Source organism: Lithobates pipiens, unplaced genomic scaffold (genome assembly GCF_037356315.1).
Source record: "Lithobates pipiens isolate NorthernLeopardFrog02 unplaced genomic scaffold, aLitPip1_a1.2 Scaffold_18, whole genome shotgun sequence".
NCBI lineage: Eukaryota > Metazoa > Chordata > Amphibia > Anura > Ranidae > Lithobates > Lithobates pipiens.
In genome coordinates this window covers 574088032-574102180 of record NW_027507758.1, presented here as the reverse complement: position 1 = coordinate 574102180, position 14149 = coordinate 574088032, and the positions used below count along the sequence as shown (strand labels likewise).

Genomic DNA, 14149 nt, shown 5'->3' with positions numbered 1-14149 from the left:
ATGTAGGTGTGATTTTAAACAACCCATTCAAAGCAAATGCCGTTAGGTCTCTTTATTGTTTGCTTTTTTTTGTATATGAACATTTTTCAGAAACATGCTGATTAGTTAAGAATAATTAAGTTATGCTGTGCAATTTATTTTCTTCTTAGCATAATGGAGACATCTTCTGGAGATTTTGATTAGTTCTTCTTTTTAGTTCATGTATTTTTATTTACTCATTTATTATGTTTAAACCAATTATGTGTCTCTCACTCAATGATGTATTAGCACTTTCTCAATAAAAAATGTATAAAATCAAATCTCTTCATCAATTTAGGCCAATATGTATTCTGCTACATATTTTTGTTTGAAAAAAAAATCCCAATATGTGTATATTGATTGGCATGTGCAAAAGTTACAGCGTCTACAAACTATGGGATCATTTTATTTATTTATTATTCATTTTTATTTTTACTAGTAATGGTTAGTGACCAGCAGGACTGCGATATTGCGGTGGACAAATCGGACACCTAACTGCCACTTTTGGCACTGGGGACCAGTGACACTAATACAGTGATCAGTGCTAAAAAATGTGAACTGTCACTGTACTAATGACACTGGCAGGGAAGGGGTTAACATCAGGGACGTTTCTAACTGAGGGGGAGGTGCTTTGACTGGTGGAATGTAAAGATCCGTGTTCCTGCTTAGTGGGAACATGGGATTAGCACTTTCCCCTTTTACAGAATGGAGATTTGCCTTGTTTACATATTCAGATCGCCGTTCTGCCTTCCTTCTGAATGACCGGTGGGTCCCGGGGGACTTCGCTTATTGGCTCCCACTGTGTCCACCGGACACGTTTATTGGCTCCCGCTGTGTCCAATCACAGAGGGAGTGGGTAACTGGTGGCACTGGCCCCAGACCCAGAAATGTTAGATCACGTATCAGGCACATGATCTGATGCAGAGCGGCCGTCCTGCCACAGTAAATCTGCAGTGGACAGTTGCTAACTGGTTAAGGACAAAGCACAGAATAACCTCTTTGCTTTCAGACCATCTCTATGTAATTGAAACTCTTAAAAGAGCAGCTAGGGATCATGAGGGGTGAGTTACTTTTATAAGTCACTCATTTGTGTTTAAAACTTATGAGACTTGGGGATTGATTTACTAAAACTAGAGAGTACCAAATTTGGTGCAGCTGTGCATGATAGCCAATCAGCTTCTAAATTCAGCTTGTTCAATTAAGCTTTGACAAAAGAAAAAAACTTGAAGCTGATTGGTTTCTATGCAGAGCTGCACCAGATTGTGTACATCAACCCTAGAGTTGTGTAAACAGAGTAGCTAATAATAGGAAGGTAAATATGTGAAAACAAGTCTGGAACTTCACTTGTTAACTTAATATGTATTTATGAAATATTAATATGCTGTATTTAGTAATTTCCTGGATAAAAGAAGAAAAATATATTTTTTAGGCATTTCAAATTTTATAATTCTGAAAATAACAAGTAAATAGATATAAAAAAATAATACATTTCATTTAAGAACTTTCTACTGCTACTGGAAATAGAGGGAACATGCAGCCACCCTGCCCCCTATACTGTTACACCAGTTATAACAGTTTTTGTGTAAAAGCTGTGTTATAATTAGAAATGAGCAATTGTGCTTGGGTTAATACAGGGTGGGTTCACCCAACCTTATGTGAAGTCCAAAAAATTCCAACTTAAAAATCGAACTCCATTGAAGTTTATGGGGCCAAATTTTGATGATTAACTCTTTTCATTTTCAAACTAATAGGCAAAACCTTGTTTAAAAATGGCATGGGAAAAGCTATTGCAGACAAGTACCAATGCAAAAAATGTTTCATTTTTTTTAACTGCTTGCCGACCACCTTCCGCCGATATATGTCGGCAGAAGGGCTCATACAGGCAGGATCACGTACCTGTACGTGGCCCTTTAAGAGGCGCCCGTGGCAAGCTCTGTGAGTTTGGTCGCAGGATACCCGCGATCGCCGCTCACAGGGAGGAAGAATGGGGAGATGCTAATGTAAACAAGCATCTCCCCGTTCTGCCTAGTGATAGTGTCACTGATCACAGCTCCCTGTGATCGGAGAAGAGATCAGTGACATGTCATACACAGCCACGTCCCCCCCACAGTTAGAAACACTCCCCAGGGCTCACTTAACCCCCTACACTGCCACCTAGTGATTAACTCCTTCACTGCCAGTGTCATTTACACAGGAATCAGTGCATTTGTATAGTACTGATTGCTGTATAAATGACAATGGTCCCAAAAATGTGTCAAAAATGTCTGATGTGTCCGCCATAATGTCACAGTCACAATAAAAATCGATGATAGCCGCCATTAAAAAAAAAATATATTAATAAAAAGGTCATAAAACTATCCCCTATTTTGTAAACGCTATAACTTTTGCGCAAACCAATCAATAAATCGCTTATTGTGATTTTTTTACCAAAAATATGTAGAAGAATATGTATCGGCCTAAACTGAGGAAATTTATATATATATATATATATATATATATATATATATATATATATATATTGGTTTTTTTTGGGGGGGGGATATTTATTATGGCAAAATGTAAAAAAGAATGTGTTTTTTTCAAAATGTGCGCTTTTTTTATTTATAGCGCAAAAAATAAAAACCGCAGGTGTGATCAAATACCACTAAAAGAAAGCTCTATTTGTGGGTAAAAAAAGGACATCAATTTTGTTTGGGAGCCAAGTTGCATGACCGCGCAATTGTCAGTTAAAGCAACGCAGTGCCAAATCCCCAAAAGTGCTCTGTTCAGGAAGGGGGTAAATTCTTCCAGGGCTGAAGTGGTTACATTTTATACAGTGGGGAGTGGGTCCACTTTTTAATGAGAGTTTGAGGGCAACATGAGAAAAACACCAATCCTTGAAATTACATGCTTGGCGCGAAATTTGTACATGGTATTACAGAATTCTACAGGTTTCATAGACAGTCACCCTGTATTCTGGCATCACATATCCTGTGCAATTGATTTTTTAACAAAAAAAAATTAGCTTAGCAGCATCACTGGCTGCATCCTAATCTAAACTCATTTAAACTTGAAAAAAAAGGCTTTTTAAAGTAGTTTTGGCTGCGGCACCTGATTTTTTTTTTTTTTTTTTTTACCCAGCTATTACTAATGGAAGTAGCAGACATAACAGATGTTAAAATTATAGGAAAGTTTACACAAACACACAAAAAACAAACAAAAAAACAAAACAAAAACAAAATATAGACTTCAGACTTTTGTAGATATCGGCTGGGGTCAGGACAGTAAGCAAGCACCTGAATGGGCAACAAAGAGAGAGAAGAGTTTTATCTTGCGATTCAAATTAGAGTATTATCTGAGAGTCAATGTTCAGTTATGTAAAATGTAAATAGCTCGGTTAGGCTACAATATAATAGGGAGAGATTTTTTTTAAGAGACAGTAGTCAGAAATATCATATAGTGACTCTATCACTATATCATATAGTGACTGAAAAATGTGTAAGCAGTTTGATATGGCTGCAATGTAAGATGGAGAGGCAAGGCAGGTTTTATCTTGAAAGTGCATTATTTCATAAGAGAATAGCTACATATATTGTGTAGTCACTTGACAGTATGTAGCAAGTAATGTAATGTAGCTGTAATGTAAGAGAAAGACAAGGCAGACCTATCTTAAAATAACCATTAGAGCGTATTATTTCAAAGACAATAGCCGCAGATATTGTACAATGGCTGGATGGTAAGGTAACAGCTTGGTGGTACTGCAATGTAAGGGGGAGAGACAAGGCAGATTTTAACTTGAAATAAAAATTAGGGACAATAGCCACACTGTCAGGAACATCTAGTGCTCCTGCTCCTCATTCCAGCATCTGAGGTTTTAGCACTCTCCTTATCTGTCTGTCCACCTGCAAGGTAATTTATATGATCAGTCTCTGGGTTCAAACCAAACCTGTTGTATGCCAGCCAAACCCTCTCTTGCATGCTTGCGATAAAGAGTGATATGTGTGTAATTCCTGATCAAGCCCCCTGTCTGTCTGCCCTGCTCTGCTAGATTTAATTTCCCTGAGTATGACCTTGGACCAGATTTTGGACTATTTCCAAACTCAACCTGCCTTTTACCTGGATTGCCATAGACCCATGCTGCCTGTCTGGCAACCACAAGTACCTATTTGCTTTGATCAGTTCGCACCTGCCCTGGGGTGATAACCAGGCACTATAGCATTGTGTACAAGACCTGGGGGCAACCGAGTACCGGTAGGCCTGCTTGCCTTATGGAAAAGGGTTCTGCTATAGGTGAATAACACAGTAGCAAGCTATATTGTCTGACCAACTGCGTTGGGGAAGACATGACACAAATTCTGTACAGGAGCTGAACTGTATTTAAGCAGCTTAATAAGGCGGCAATATAAGAGGGAATAATTAGGGAGGTTTTATACCGAAATAAACCTTACAGTGTTTTATAAAAGGAACAATAACCACAAAAAACAATACAAATATTGTGCAGTGGCTGGAGAGTGAGAAGATTTTTTACTCTGCAGTATAGTGAGGAAAGGCAAGGCACATTTTATCATGAAATAAACCATACATTGTGTTGTTTCAGAGACAATAGCAAGAAAAAATGTACAGTAGCTGGACAGGAAGAAGGAAGAAGTGGAAAGCTTTGTATATACATTGTTACTTGTTCTCCCTAAAATGTAATTGTTGCACAAAAAAATTATAGAAATTATGAGTGTACTATAAACATACCAAATCCTTTGTTCATGTCCTCAAACATTGGTATGTGGGGCCTTTCAGCAAATTCATCAGCATGGTCGACAAGTGCATTCTTGACAGTCTCATAGCCAGATAATACCACCATTTTCACACCACCCATCTGAATACTGAACACAGATCCATATTGTTTTGAGAGCTGACAAGACAAAATAATGTGATATGTACTGCATATAATATTTTGCAGCAAACGGACATACATATAGCCAAAACCAATACCACCTACATTTGATACCAGATGTTGTTATTGCTGGCTATAAAAGAAATAGGGAAGAATGGAGTGATTTTGGTGAAATTTATTTTAAAAAATTAGCAAAACTAAAACTCAAATTTCTTGATCATACATCACGGGACACAGGAGCTTCATTACATAGTGGTTATATAGGCACCTCTGGTGATTGGACACTGGTTAACCCCCAATTAAGGAGAATTCCTCCCCTATATAACCCCTCCCATATGGGAGGCACCTCAGTTTTTTCGCCAGTGTCTAGGGTGGTTGGTCACGTAAAACATATGCTATGAAGAAAGCTCTGTGCAGGTCCCTGCGGGGGCCTAAGGGCTATGATAACCGGATCCATATCTCAGGCCGATATTTTGACTCCCAAGATGGTATGGTACCCGGGCCTCGTCAGCCGAAGAAACAAGGTTTTGCCTGTAAGTCCTCTCCTATTGGAAGACTGGGTTCTGGGAAAACCAGACTTGGTGTACTATTTACATAGTGGCACGAAAGTTTCTGGCAGAGTCTTTTACAAGGTCCAGGTAAGAGGTTCCTCTGAGAAGGAACCCAAAAAATCCTGAAGGTTGGCACAACTCTGCCCGCCGTGATGGATGAAGGCTGGAATCTGTCTGTTTTCAGCAATTCCTGCGGCGAGGACAGGTAAGAGAAGTTAATCCTATATAAATTATATATTATGGATTTCTTCATTTGAGTAGTTGTATGTCTTACCTGGTTTCCACCACTAGAGGGAGTAAGAGCAGCCTGATGCATACTCACATGCCTTTCAGATACACACTCTCAGTGAAGCCTGGTTCTTCCAGATGACTCACGTCTTCACTGCATTCTCTGCCACAATACAGGTAAAAGAGGGGTCCCACGTGGTCTAGGGGTCCCGCGCGGCTCCGTAGGTGATCCCCTTCCCCCCTGGACAACCGGCAGTCCTCGTGCACGCAAGCACATTTGTGTGACTGTGTGTATGCAAGACAAGTTGGAGCCAACATCCATCGAACAAAAATCCATGGTTTTGTTGTCAGAAAATCCGATCGTGTGTACAGGGTATTAGAGTCCTTTCACATGGGCTGTTCGATCAGGTCTGCCTTCCATTTTTTCAGGAGAACGAGATCAGGAGCCAGAGGTGGATTGGGGGGGAGGGGGGCAACGGGGCAATTGCACCCCCGAGAAAACATTAAAGACTGAGGCTGAGCACACCCCGGTTAACCACATCTGCTCTGGGTACCCGACCAGCGGATGGGCTGGACAAGTCGCAGCCATTCTAAGCATGAATTGCTGTTCAGAAACTTCGGGACTGCACTCTCCGCCCCCTGTACCTCCCCCTGCAGTTTTTCAGCCTCTCTCCTGCAGGGTGCTGCTTGAGTGGGCGGGATGGGGGTATGCCTTTTCCCCCAGATCATGCTCGTCTGGAAGAGGGAGATGTGTGCAGCTGCTGAGCAGAGAGATCCATGTGAAAGTTCCTGGAGGTGAGCTCTTCTGCTAGTACTACATTGTGGATTTGTTACAGGTACCTCTATGTTGAGTCTACTGAGTTACAGCAGCTTAGCTTAGGTTCTTTTAGATGACAAATGAGATCTTCATCTTATTTTCATGAAAGGTGAAAAATTTAACTCATTAAAAGATCACTGGCCCCTGGTGTATGCCCTCCTGAATCCCCCCCCAGTGTATCAGTGTATGCCCTCCTAAACCCCCCCCCAGTGTATCAGTGTATGCCCTCCTGAATCCCCCCCCCCTCAGTGTATCAGTGTATGCCCTCCTGAATCCGCCCCCCAGTGTATCAGTGTATGCCCCCCTGAATCCCCCCGGTGTATCAGTGTATGCCCTCCTGAATCCCCCCCAGTGTATCTGTGTATGCCCTCCTCAATCCCCCCCAGTGTATCTGTGTATGCCCTCCTGAATTCCCCCAGTGTATCAGTGTATGCCCTCCCGAATCCCCCTCAGTGTATCAGTGTATGCCCTCCCGAATCCCCCCCAGTGTATCAGTGTATGCCCTCCGGAATCCCCCCCAGTGAATCAGTGTATGCCCTCCTGAATCCCCCCCTGTGTATCAGCGTATGCCCTCCCGAATCCCCCCCAGTGTATCAGTGTATGCCCTCCTGAATCCCCCCCAGTTTATCAGTGTATGCCCTCCTGAATCCCCCCGCAGTGTATCAGTGTATACCCTCCTGAATCCCCCCCAGTGTATCAGTGTATGCCTTCCTGAATCCCTCCCCCCGCAGTGTATCAGTGTATGCCCTCCTGAATCCCCCCCCCAGTGTAGCAGTGTATGCGCCCCTGAATCCCCCCCAGTGTATCAGTGTATGCCCTCTTGAATCTCCCCCCGCAGTGTATCAGTGTATGCCCTCCTGAATCCCCCCCCCCAGTGTAGCAGTGTATGCCCTCCTGAATCCCCCCCAGTGTATCAGTGTATGCCCTCCTGAATCTCCCCCCCAGTGTATCAGTGTGTGCCCTCCTGAATTCCCCCCAGTCTATCAGTGTGTGCCCTCCTGAATCCCCCCCCAGTGTATCAGTGTGTGCCCTCCTGAATCCCCCCCAGGGTATCAGTGTGTTCCCTCCTGAATACCCCCCCCCCCCCAGTGTATCAGTGTGTGCCCTCCTGAATTCCCCCCAGTGTATCAGTGTATGCCCCCCTGAATCCCCCCCCAGTGTTTCTGTGTATGCCCTCCTGAATCCCCCCCCCCCCAGTGTATCTGTGTATGCAATCCTGAATCCCCCCCCCCCCAGTGTATCAGTGTATGCCTTCCTGAATCCCCCCCAGTGTATCAGTGTATGTGCTCCTGAATCCCCCCCCCAGTGTATGCCCTCCTGAATCCCCCCCAGTGTATCAGTGTACGCCCTCCTGAATCCCCCCCCCCCCAGTGTATCAGTGTATGCCCTCCTGAATCCCCCCCCCCAGTGTATGCCCTCCTGAATCCCTCCCCCCCCCTAGTGTATGCCCTTCCGACCCCACCCCAGCATGTGCCCTACATTCTACTGACCTCTGTACACCACACTTCCTACTACTGTCCTCTGTACACCACCCTTTCTACTGCTGACCTCTGTACACTACCCTTCCTACTGCTGACCTCTACACTGTATTACACTTTAAATTCAGTTCTGTAAGCAACACCTTATTTTCTGCCAGTGCCCCTCCCGAGATGCGGGTCTATGAGCAGGCGATGCAAACAGGCTTGTGTCCGTTTAGTGAGTAAATTGCAAAACAATGTGGTTGATTTACTAAAACTGGAGAGTGCAAAATCTGGTTCAGCTCTGCATAAAAACCAATCAGCTTCCAGGTTTTATTGTCAAAACTTAAATGAACGAGCTGAAGTTAGAAGCCAATTGGCTACCATGCACAGCTGCACCAGATTTTGCACCCTTCTGTTTTTAGTAAATCAACCCCATGTTGATCTTGTCAAAATTCAGAGATATTCTGTGTCCTGTGAAGTCTACCTTTCTTATCTCAAAGGGACTATTTATCCCTCCCTGTTCTTAACTTGAACTACAATTCAATTGGCCCTTATGCTGTCAATAAGAAAACACTGGAAACGTTTGAGTAAAAGACATGGCTGACATCACCCAATTCATGACTCAGGTCAAACCACAACAGGAAATTAAGAGCTATTAGCATTCCTGGCAGATAAGCAGGTATTTTAAAGTACCTGCAGGCTCTAATACTGCATACACACGACCAGACTTTGACAGACTAAGTTTAACGGTCTTCCCAATGGACTTTCGGCAGAGTTCCGACGGACTTTACGAATGAACGGACTTGGCCACACACAATCACACCAAAGTCAGACAAATTTGAACGTGATGACGCACAACCTGACTAGAATAAGGAAGTTTATAGCCAATAGCTGCTCTATCATTGGTTTTCGTCTGTCGGACTAGCATACAGACGAACTGATTTTTCGACCAGACTCGAGTCCGTCGGAAAGATTTGAAACGTGTTCTAAATCTAAAGTCCATCTGATTTTAAGACAGCAAAGGTCCGATGAAGCCCACACATGGTCGAATTGTCTGACGGATTTGTTCCATCGGACCTTTGCTGTCGAAAAGTCTGGCCGTGTGTACACGGCATAACAATTTTTTGGTAAAAAAAAAGAAAACCCACACACACAAAAAAATACTGAAAATTTTGGGGAAAAAACATTTTTCTTAGTTTCTGTTGCAAAATTTTGTAAATAAGTATGTTTCTCATTCGCTGATGTGCATAGATGGGCACTGATAGGCTTCACTAGTGGGCACTGTTGGGGCCCTAATTATCTGTGCAGATCTCTCCTGTGAGGAAATGCCACTGATCAGCTCTCCTTTCCTCACACGCTGTCAGTGTGAGAAAAGGAAAGCCAATAACTGGCATTTCCTCTACATTTGATCAGCTGTGGTTGGACACAGCTGATTACATGGGTAAAGGGCCACACCATCAGCTCTTTACCGAAAACAGAGATGACACAGCACACTACCGATCGCCATGCTGCACGCTCCCGTGGGCACGCTGCACACGGCGAGAGTGGGACAACATTATATGAACAATAGATTCACCTAGTTGCTGTCATTTACCTATACGGCGGGCGGGAGGTGGTTAAAGGGATAAAACACGGCAAATATGCATGCGTTGCAGAGATGTATTACATGTTTTTTATTTTTTCATTTTGCTTTGAAATATGAATTAAAGTATAACTAAAGGCAAACTTTTTTTAACTTTTGGATAGTGGGGAGAAGGATTAGAACACCTGTCAGTTGTTTTTTTTTCTGTCTGTGCCCTTGTTAGGGAGATTCACCCTCTCTATTTGTTCTGTTTACGGCATTGAAAGTGAAAGCAAAAGAAAATCCCAGATTTTGGGTTGTCCCCAGAAAAAATAAAGAGGGGAGACACTAGGTCTGTTGATCCTGGGAGATCTCCTCCAAATTTAGGTTACTATACTATTTTGCCATCCAAAATTCTGCCCCCAGCTACATCACTAGCCTAATCTCAAAATACCAACCTAATTGCCCACTTCGTTCCTCCCAAGACCTCCTGCTCTCTAGCTCCCTCCTCACCTCCTACCATATCCGCTTCCAGGACTTCTCCCGAGCCTCGCCCATCCTCTGGAATTCACTACCCCAATATGTCAGAATGTCTCCAAATTTATCCACTTTTAGGCGATCCCTGAAAACTTTCCTCCATCTAACAACTACACTATTTTCTCCATGAGCTCCTCCCCCACAGCTATGACCCTTTTGTATAACTTGACTCTCCCTCCTAGATTGTAAGCTCTAACGAGCAGGGTCCTCTGATTTCCCCTGTCTTGAATTGTATTGTATTGGAATGTCTGCCCTAATGTTGTAAAGCGATGCCTAAACTGTTGGCACTATATAAATCCTTTATAATAATAATAATAATAAATCTCCCTTGAGACCATTTTGTTCCTTTTCTTCACTTGCCTGCAGGTTTGGTTGGTCCCTGTCATGTGACTGACCTCCTGGGTCATGTGCTCAATGTTCGAGCCAGTCACATGGTTGAACAATTTAATTCTTCCCAGGCTTTTCATCCAATGATAGCCCAGGGTTCTGCCATGTGACCACTGGGTGGTTCTATACACATTTCCCGGTCACTTTCTGGTTGGCTTAGTGGTGCATGTGAAACTGCAGTATTCTTTTTTCATTGGGTTCCAGAATGAGGTCTGGAACTCAGTGATCAGCTGATCACCTTACACCCAATCAGTGGCCATCTTTGGATTTTTCTCCACCACCCCTTTCATTTACGTATTTGCTTGGTTAGCGCTGCAATATTTACCTTTCCGATTCCTTTGTAATGGCTTTTGGAATTTACAAATGCAGCAATTTAGAAATCAGATGAAAGGTTTGGCACTGGGAAACACTTTAAGATAGATAAAAAGTGAATTTTATATACATCCATATAGATCGACCCAAAATTAGGGACAAACGAGGAGGAATGAGGGACAGAGGGACATAGCTCCAAATCAGGGACAGTCCCTCGAAATCAGGGACAGTTGGGAGGCATGCCTTGTGTTAACCCCTTCCAAGCCAGTTTGAGAGCCCTGGTTTAACCACTTAATAACCGCCCTATAGCTCGTCGCGGCCGTTTACCACGTGATCGCTCCGTCAAATGACGGAGCGATCACTTGTAAACAAACTGGCATCATGTTATGACGCCGGTTCCTCCCTCCCCTCTCTGTACCGATCGGAACAGCGGAGGGGGAGGAGATCGGTGTCAGCAGCGATGTGGGCTGCATCTGCAGTGCCCACATCGCTGCTCACCGAAAGTTAACCCCTCAATTCCCTGCAAATACTCTGCCATTACTCTGCAATACCCTGCAATACCCTGCATTACTCTGCATTACTCTGCAATACCCTGCAATACCCTGCAATACCCTGCAATACTCTGCATTACTCTGCATTACTCTGCATTACCCTGCATTACTCTGCATTACCCTGCATTACTCTGCATTACTCTGCATTACCCTGCAATACTCTGCATTACTCTGCATTACCCTGCAATACTCTGCAATAGTCTGCATTACACTGCAATACTCTGCAATACCCTGCCATTACTCTGCATTACCCTGCATTACTCTGCAATACCCTGCAATACCCTGCAACACTCTGCAATGCTCTGCAACACCCGCCAATACCGTGCAACACTCTGCAATGCTCTGCAACACCCTCCAGAACAGAACCCTCCCTGCAGAAGCGAACGCATACGTAAGTCCCGCCCACATATGAAAACGGTGTTCAAACCACACATGTGAGGTATCGCTGCGTACGTTGGAGTGAGAGCAATAATTCTAGCCCTAGACCTCCACTGTAACTCAAAACATATAACCAGTAAAAAAAAAAATTTAATCGTCGCCTATGGGGATTTTTAAGAAGCGACGTTTGGCGCCATTCCACGAGCCTGTGCAATTTTGAAGAGTGACATGTTAGGTATCGATTTACTCGGTGTAACTTCATCTTTCACATTATGCAAAAATTGGGCTAACTTTACTGTGTTTTTTTTTTTTTTTTAAGCACAAAACAGTTTTTTTTCCAAAAAAAAGCATTCGAAAAATTGCTGCGCAAATACCGTGCGAGATAAAAAGTTGCAACGACCACCATTGTATTCTCCAGGGTGTTTGCTAAAAAAACATATATAATGTTTTGGGATTCGATGTAATTTTCTAGCAAATAAATGATGATTTTTACATGTAGGAGAGAAATGTCAGAATTGTCCTGGGTGCTCCAGAACGCCTGATGGCGCTCCCTGCATGTTGGGCCTCTGTATGTGGCCGCACTGTGTAAAAGTCTCACACATGTGGTATCGCCGTACACGGGAGTAATAGCAGAATGTGTTTTGGGGTGTAATTTGTGGTATGCATATGCTGTGTGAGAAATAAACTGATAATATGACAATTTTGTGAAAAAAAAAAAAAAAAAGTAAAAAAAATCTTGATTTTGCAAAGAATTGTGGGAAAAAATGACAACTTCAAAAAACTCATCATGCCTCTTACTAAATACATTGGAATGTCTTCTTTCCAAAAAGGGGTCATTTGGGGGGTATTTGTACATTTCTGGCATGTTAGGGTCTCAAGAATTGAAATAGGCCGTCAGTACTTCAGGTGTGATCAATTTTCAGATATTGGCACCATAGCTTGTGGACTCTATAACTTTCACAAAGACCAAATAATATCCACCAATTTGTACTTATTTTTACCAAAGATATGTAGTGGTATACATTTTGGCCAAAATTTATGAAGAAAAAATTACTAATCTGCTAAATTTTATAACAGAAACAAAGAAAAATTATTTTTTTTACAGAATTTTCTGTATTTTTTCTTTTATAGCACAAAAAATAAAAAACCCAGCGGTGATTAAATACCACCAAAAGAAAGCTCCATTTGTGTGAAAAAAAGGACAAAAATTTCATATAGGTCCAGTGTTGCATGACTGAGTAATTGTCATTCAAAATGTGAGAGCACCGAAAGCTGAAAATTGGTCTGGTTATTAAGGGTGTTTAAGTGCCCAGTGGTCAAGTGGTTAAAGAGAACATGTCAGCTGCTATAGCTGACCTGTCCAATAAAAACTGCTGTTTGCTTGGCTGTGATGTGAAACAAAATAGCTGCAGTATTCTGAGTCACAGGCCAGAAGCAAAAAAAAAAACACAGATTGACTTTAAACTAAATCAAACGTTCTAAATCTAATGTTGATTTTAGAAGTATTGAAGCCAAAGACCTTTTTTTTACGAAGATCAGCAATGCCATCTGTCATTTATATATTTTTTATGTTTCCTTGACGACTGTATTTACTGAAATCGTTACTGGATACAGAAATAAATCAGAGCTGAACAGCTACGTAAATCGTTACCTTCATAAAAGTTTCATTTGGCCTTCCGAGATTAATCATATGCAAATTTCCGATCACCGGCAGAGCTCTGGGTCCGGGGGGGAATTTCATGGACAAAGCATCTGAGGTCCACCATCCCCAATCTTTTATAACGTATAGGATAGCCAAAAATAATAATCCATATATAGTGAATAAGTAAGTAAGAGTAAACTCCATGGCTATTCTGAAGATGTGAAGGTGATACGAGGGGTTCGGTGTCCTGTATTGTCTGAAAAGAGAGGAGTACTGCACTGTCACTTTTGTAAAAGCTTTCTGTTCCAGAATAAACAGACAGTCCAGAAATTAGTAACCTAGATAACTAAAACCATAAGTTGCTTCCAAAAGACTCATGCCACGTACACACTACCGGACTTTTCGGCAGAAAAGGTCAGACGGAATCATTCCGTCGGATATTGCGATTATGTGTGGGCTTTATCTGACTTTTTTCTTCAAAAATTCAGATGGACCTAGAAATAGAACATGTTTCAAATCTGTGGAATCAATTACTATCTGGAAAACCATTCGTCTGTATGCTGGTCCGACGGACCAGATACGACGCAAGGGCAGCTATTGGCTACTGGCTATTGAACTTCCTTTTCTAGTCCCATCGTACATCATCACTTTCAAAGTGAATGGATGATGTATGGGTGGGCAAGTCCGTTCAGTCGGAAGTCCATTAGAACTCCGTCGGGAAGACCGTCAGACCTTTTCTGCCGGAAAGTTCAGTCGTGTGTACGCAGCATTAGTGTTCATCTACAGACATGATTTCATATAAATTGGGAAAGCATAAATGTAAAATGCTCAAAAAAAATA

At 42.5% G+C, this 14149-nt stretch overlaps 1 protein-coding gene across 1 annotated transcript in view; it reads right to left on the bottom strand.

The window, feature by feature from the left end:
• Window positions 1-13579, bottom strand: part of LOC143989044 (cytochrome P450 2K4-like) — a 52968-nt gene extending 39389 nt beyond the window's left edge. The window contains exons 1-2 of the mRNA XM_077489047.1: window positions 13319-13579; window positions 4741-4903 (exon numbers count right to left, since the gene is read on the bottom strand). Coding sequence (XP_077345173.1) covers window positions 4741-4903; window positions 13319-13513 — 358 coding nt within the window. The 5' untranslated portion in view covers window positions 13514-13579. The remainder of the gene's footprint in view (window positions 1-4740; window positions 4904-13318) is intronic.
• Window positions 13580-14149: the final 570 nt, after the last annotated feature.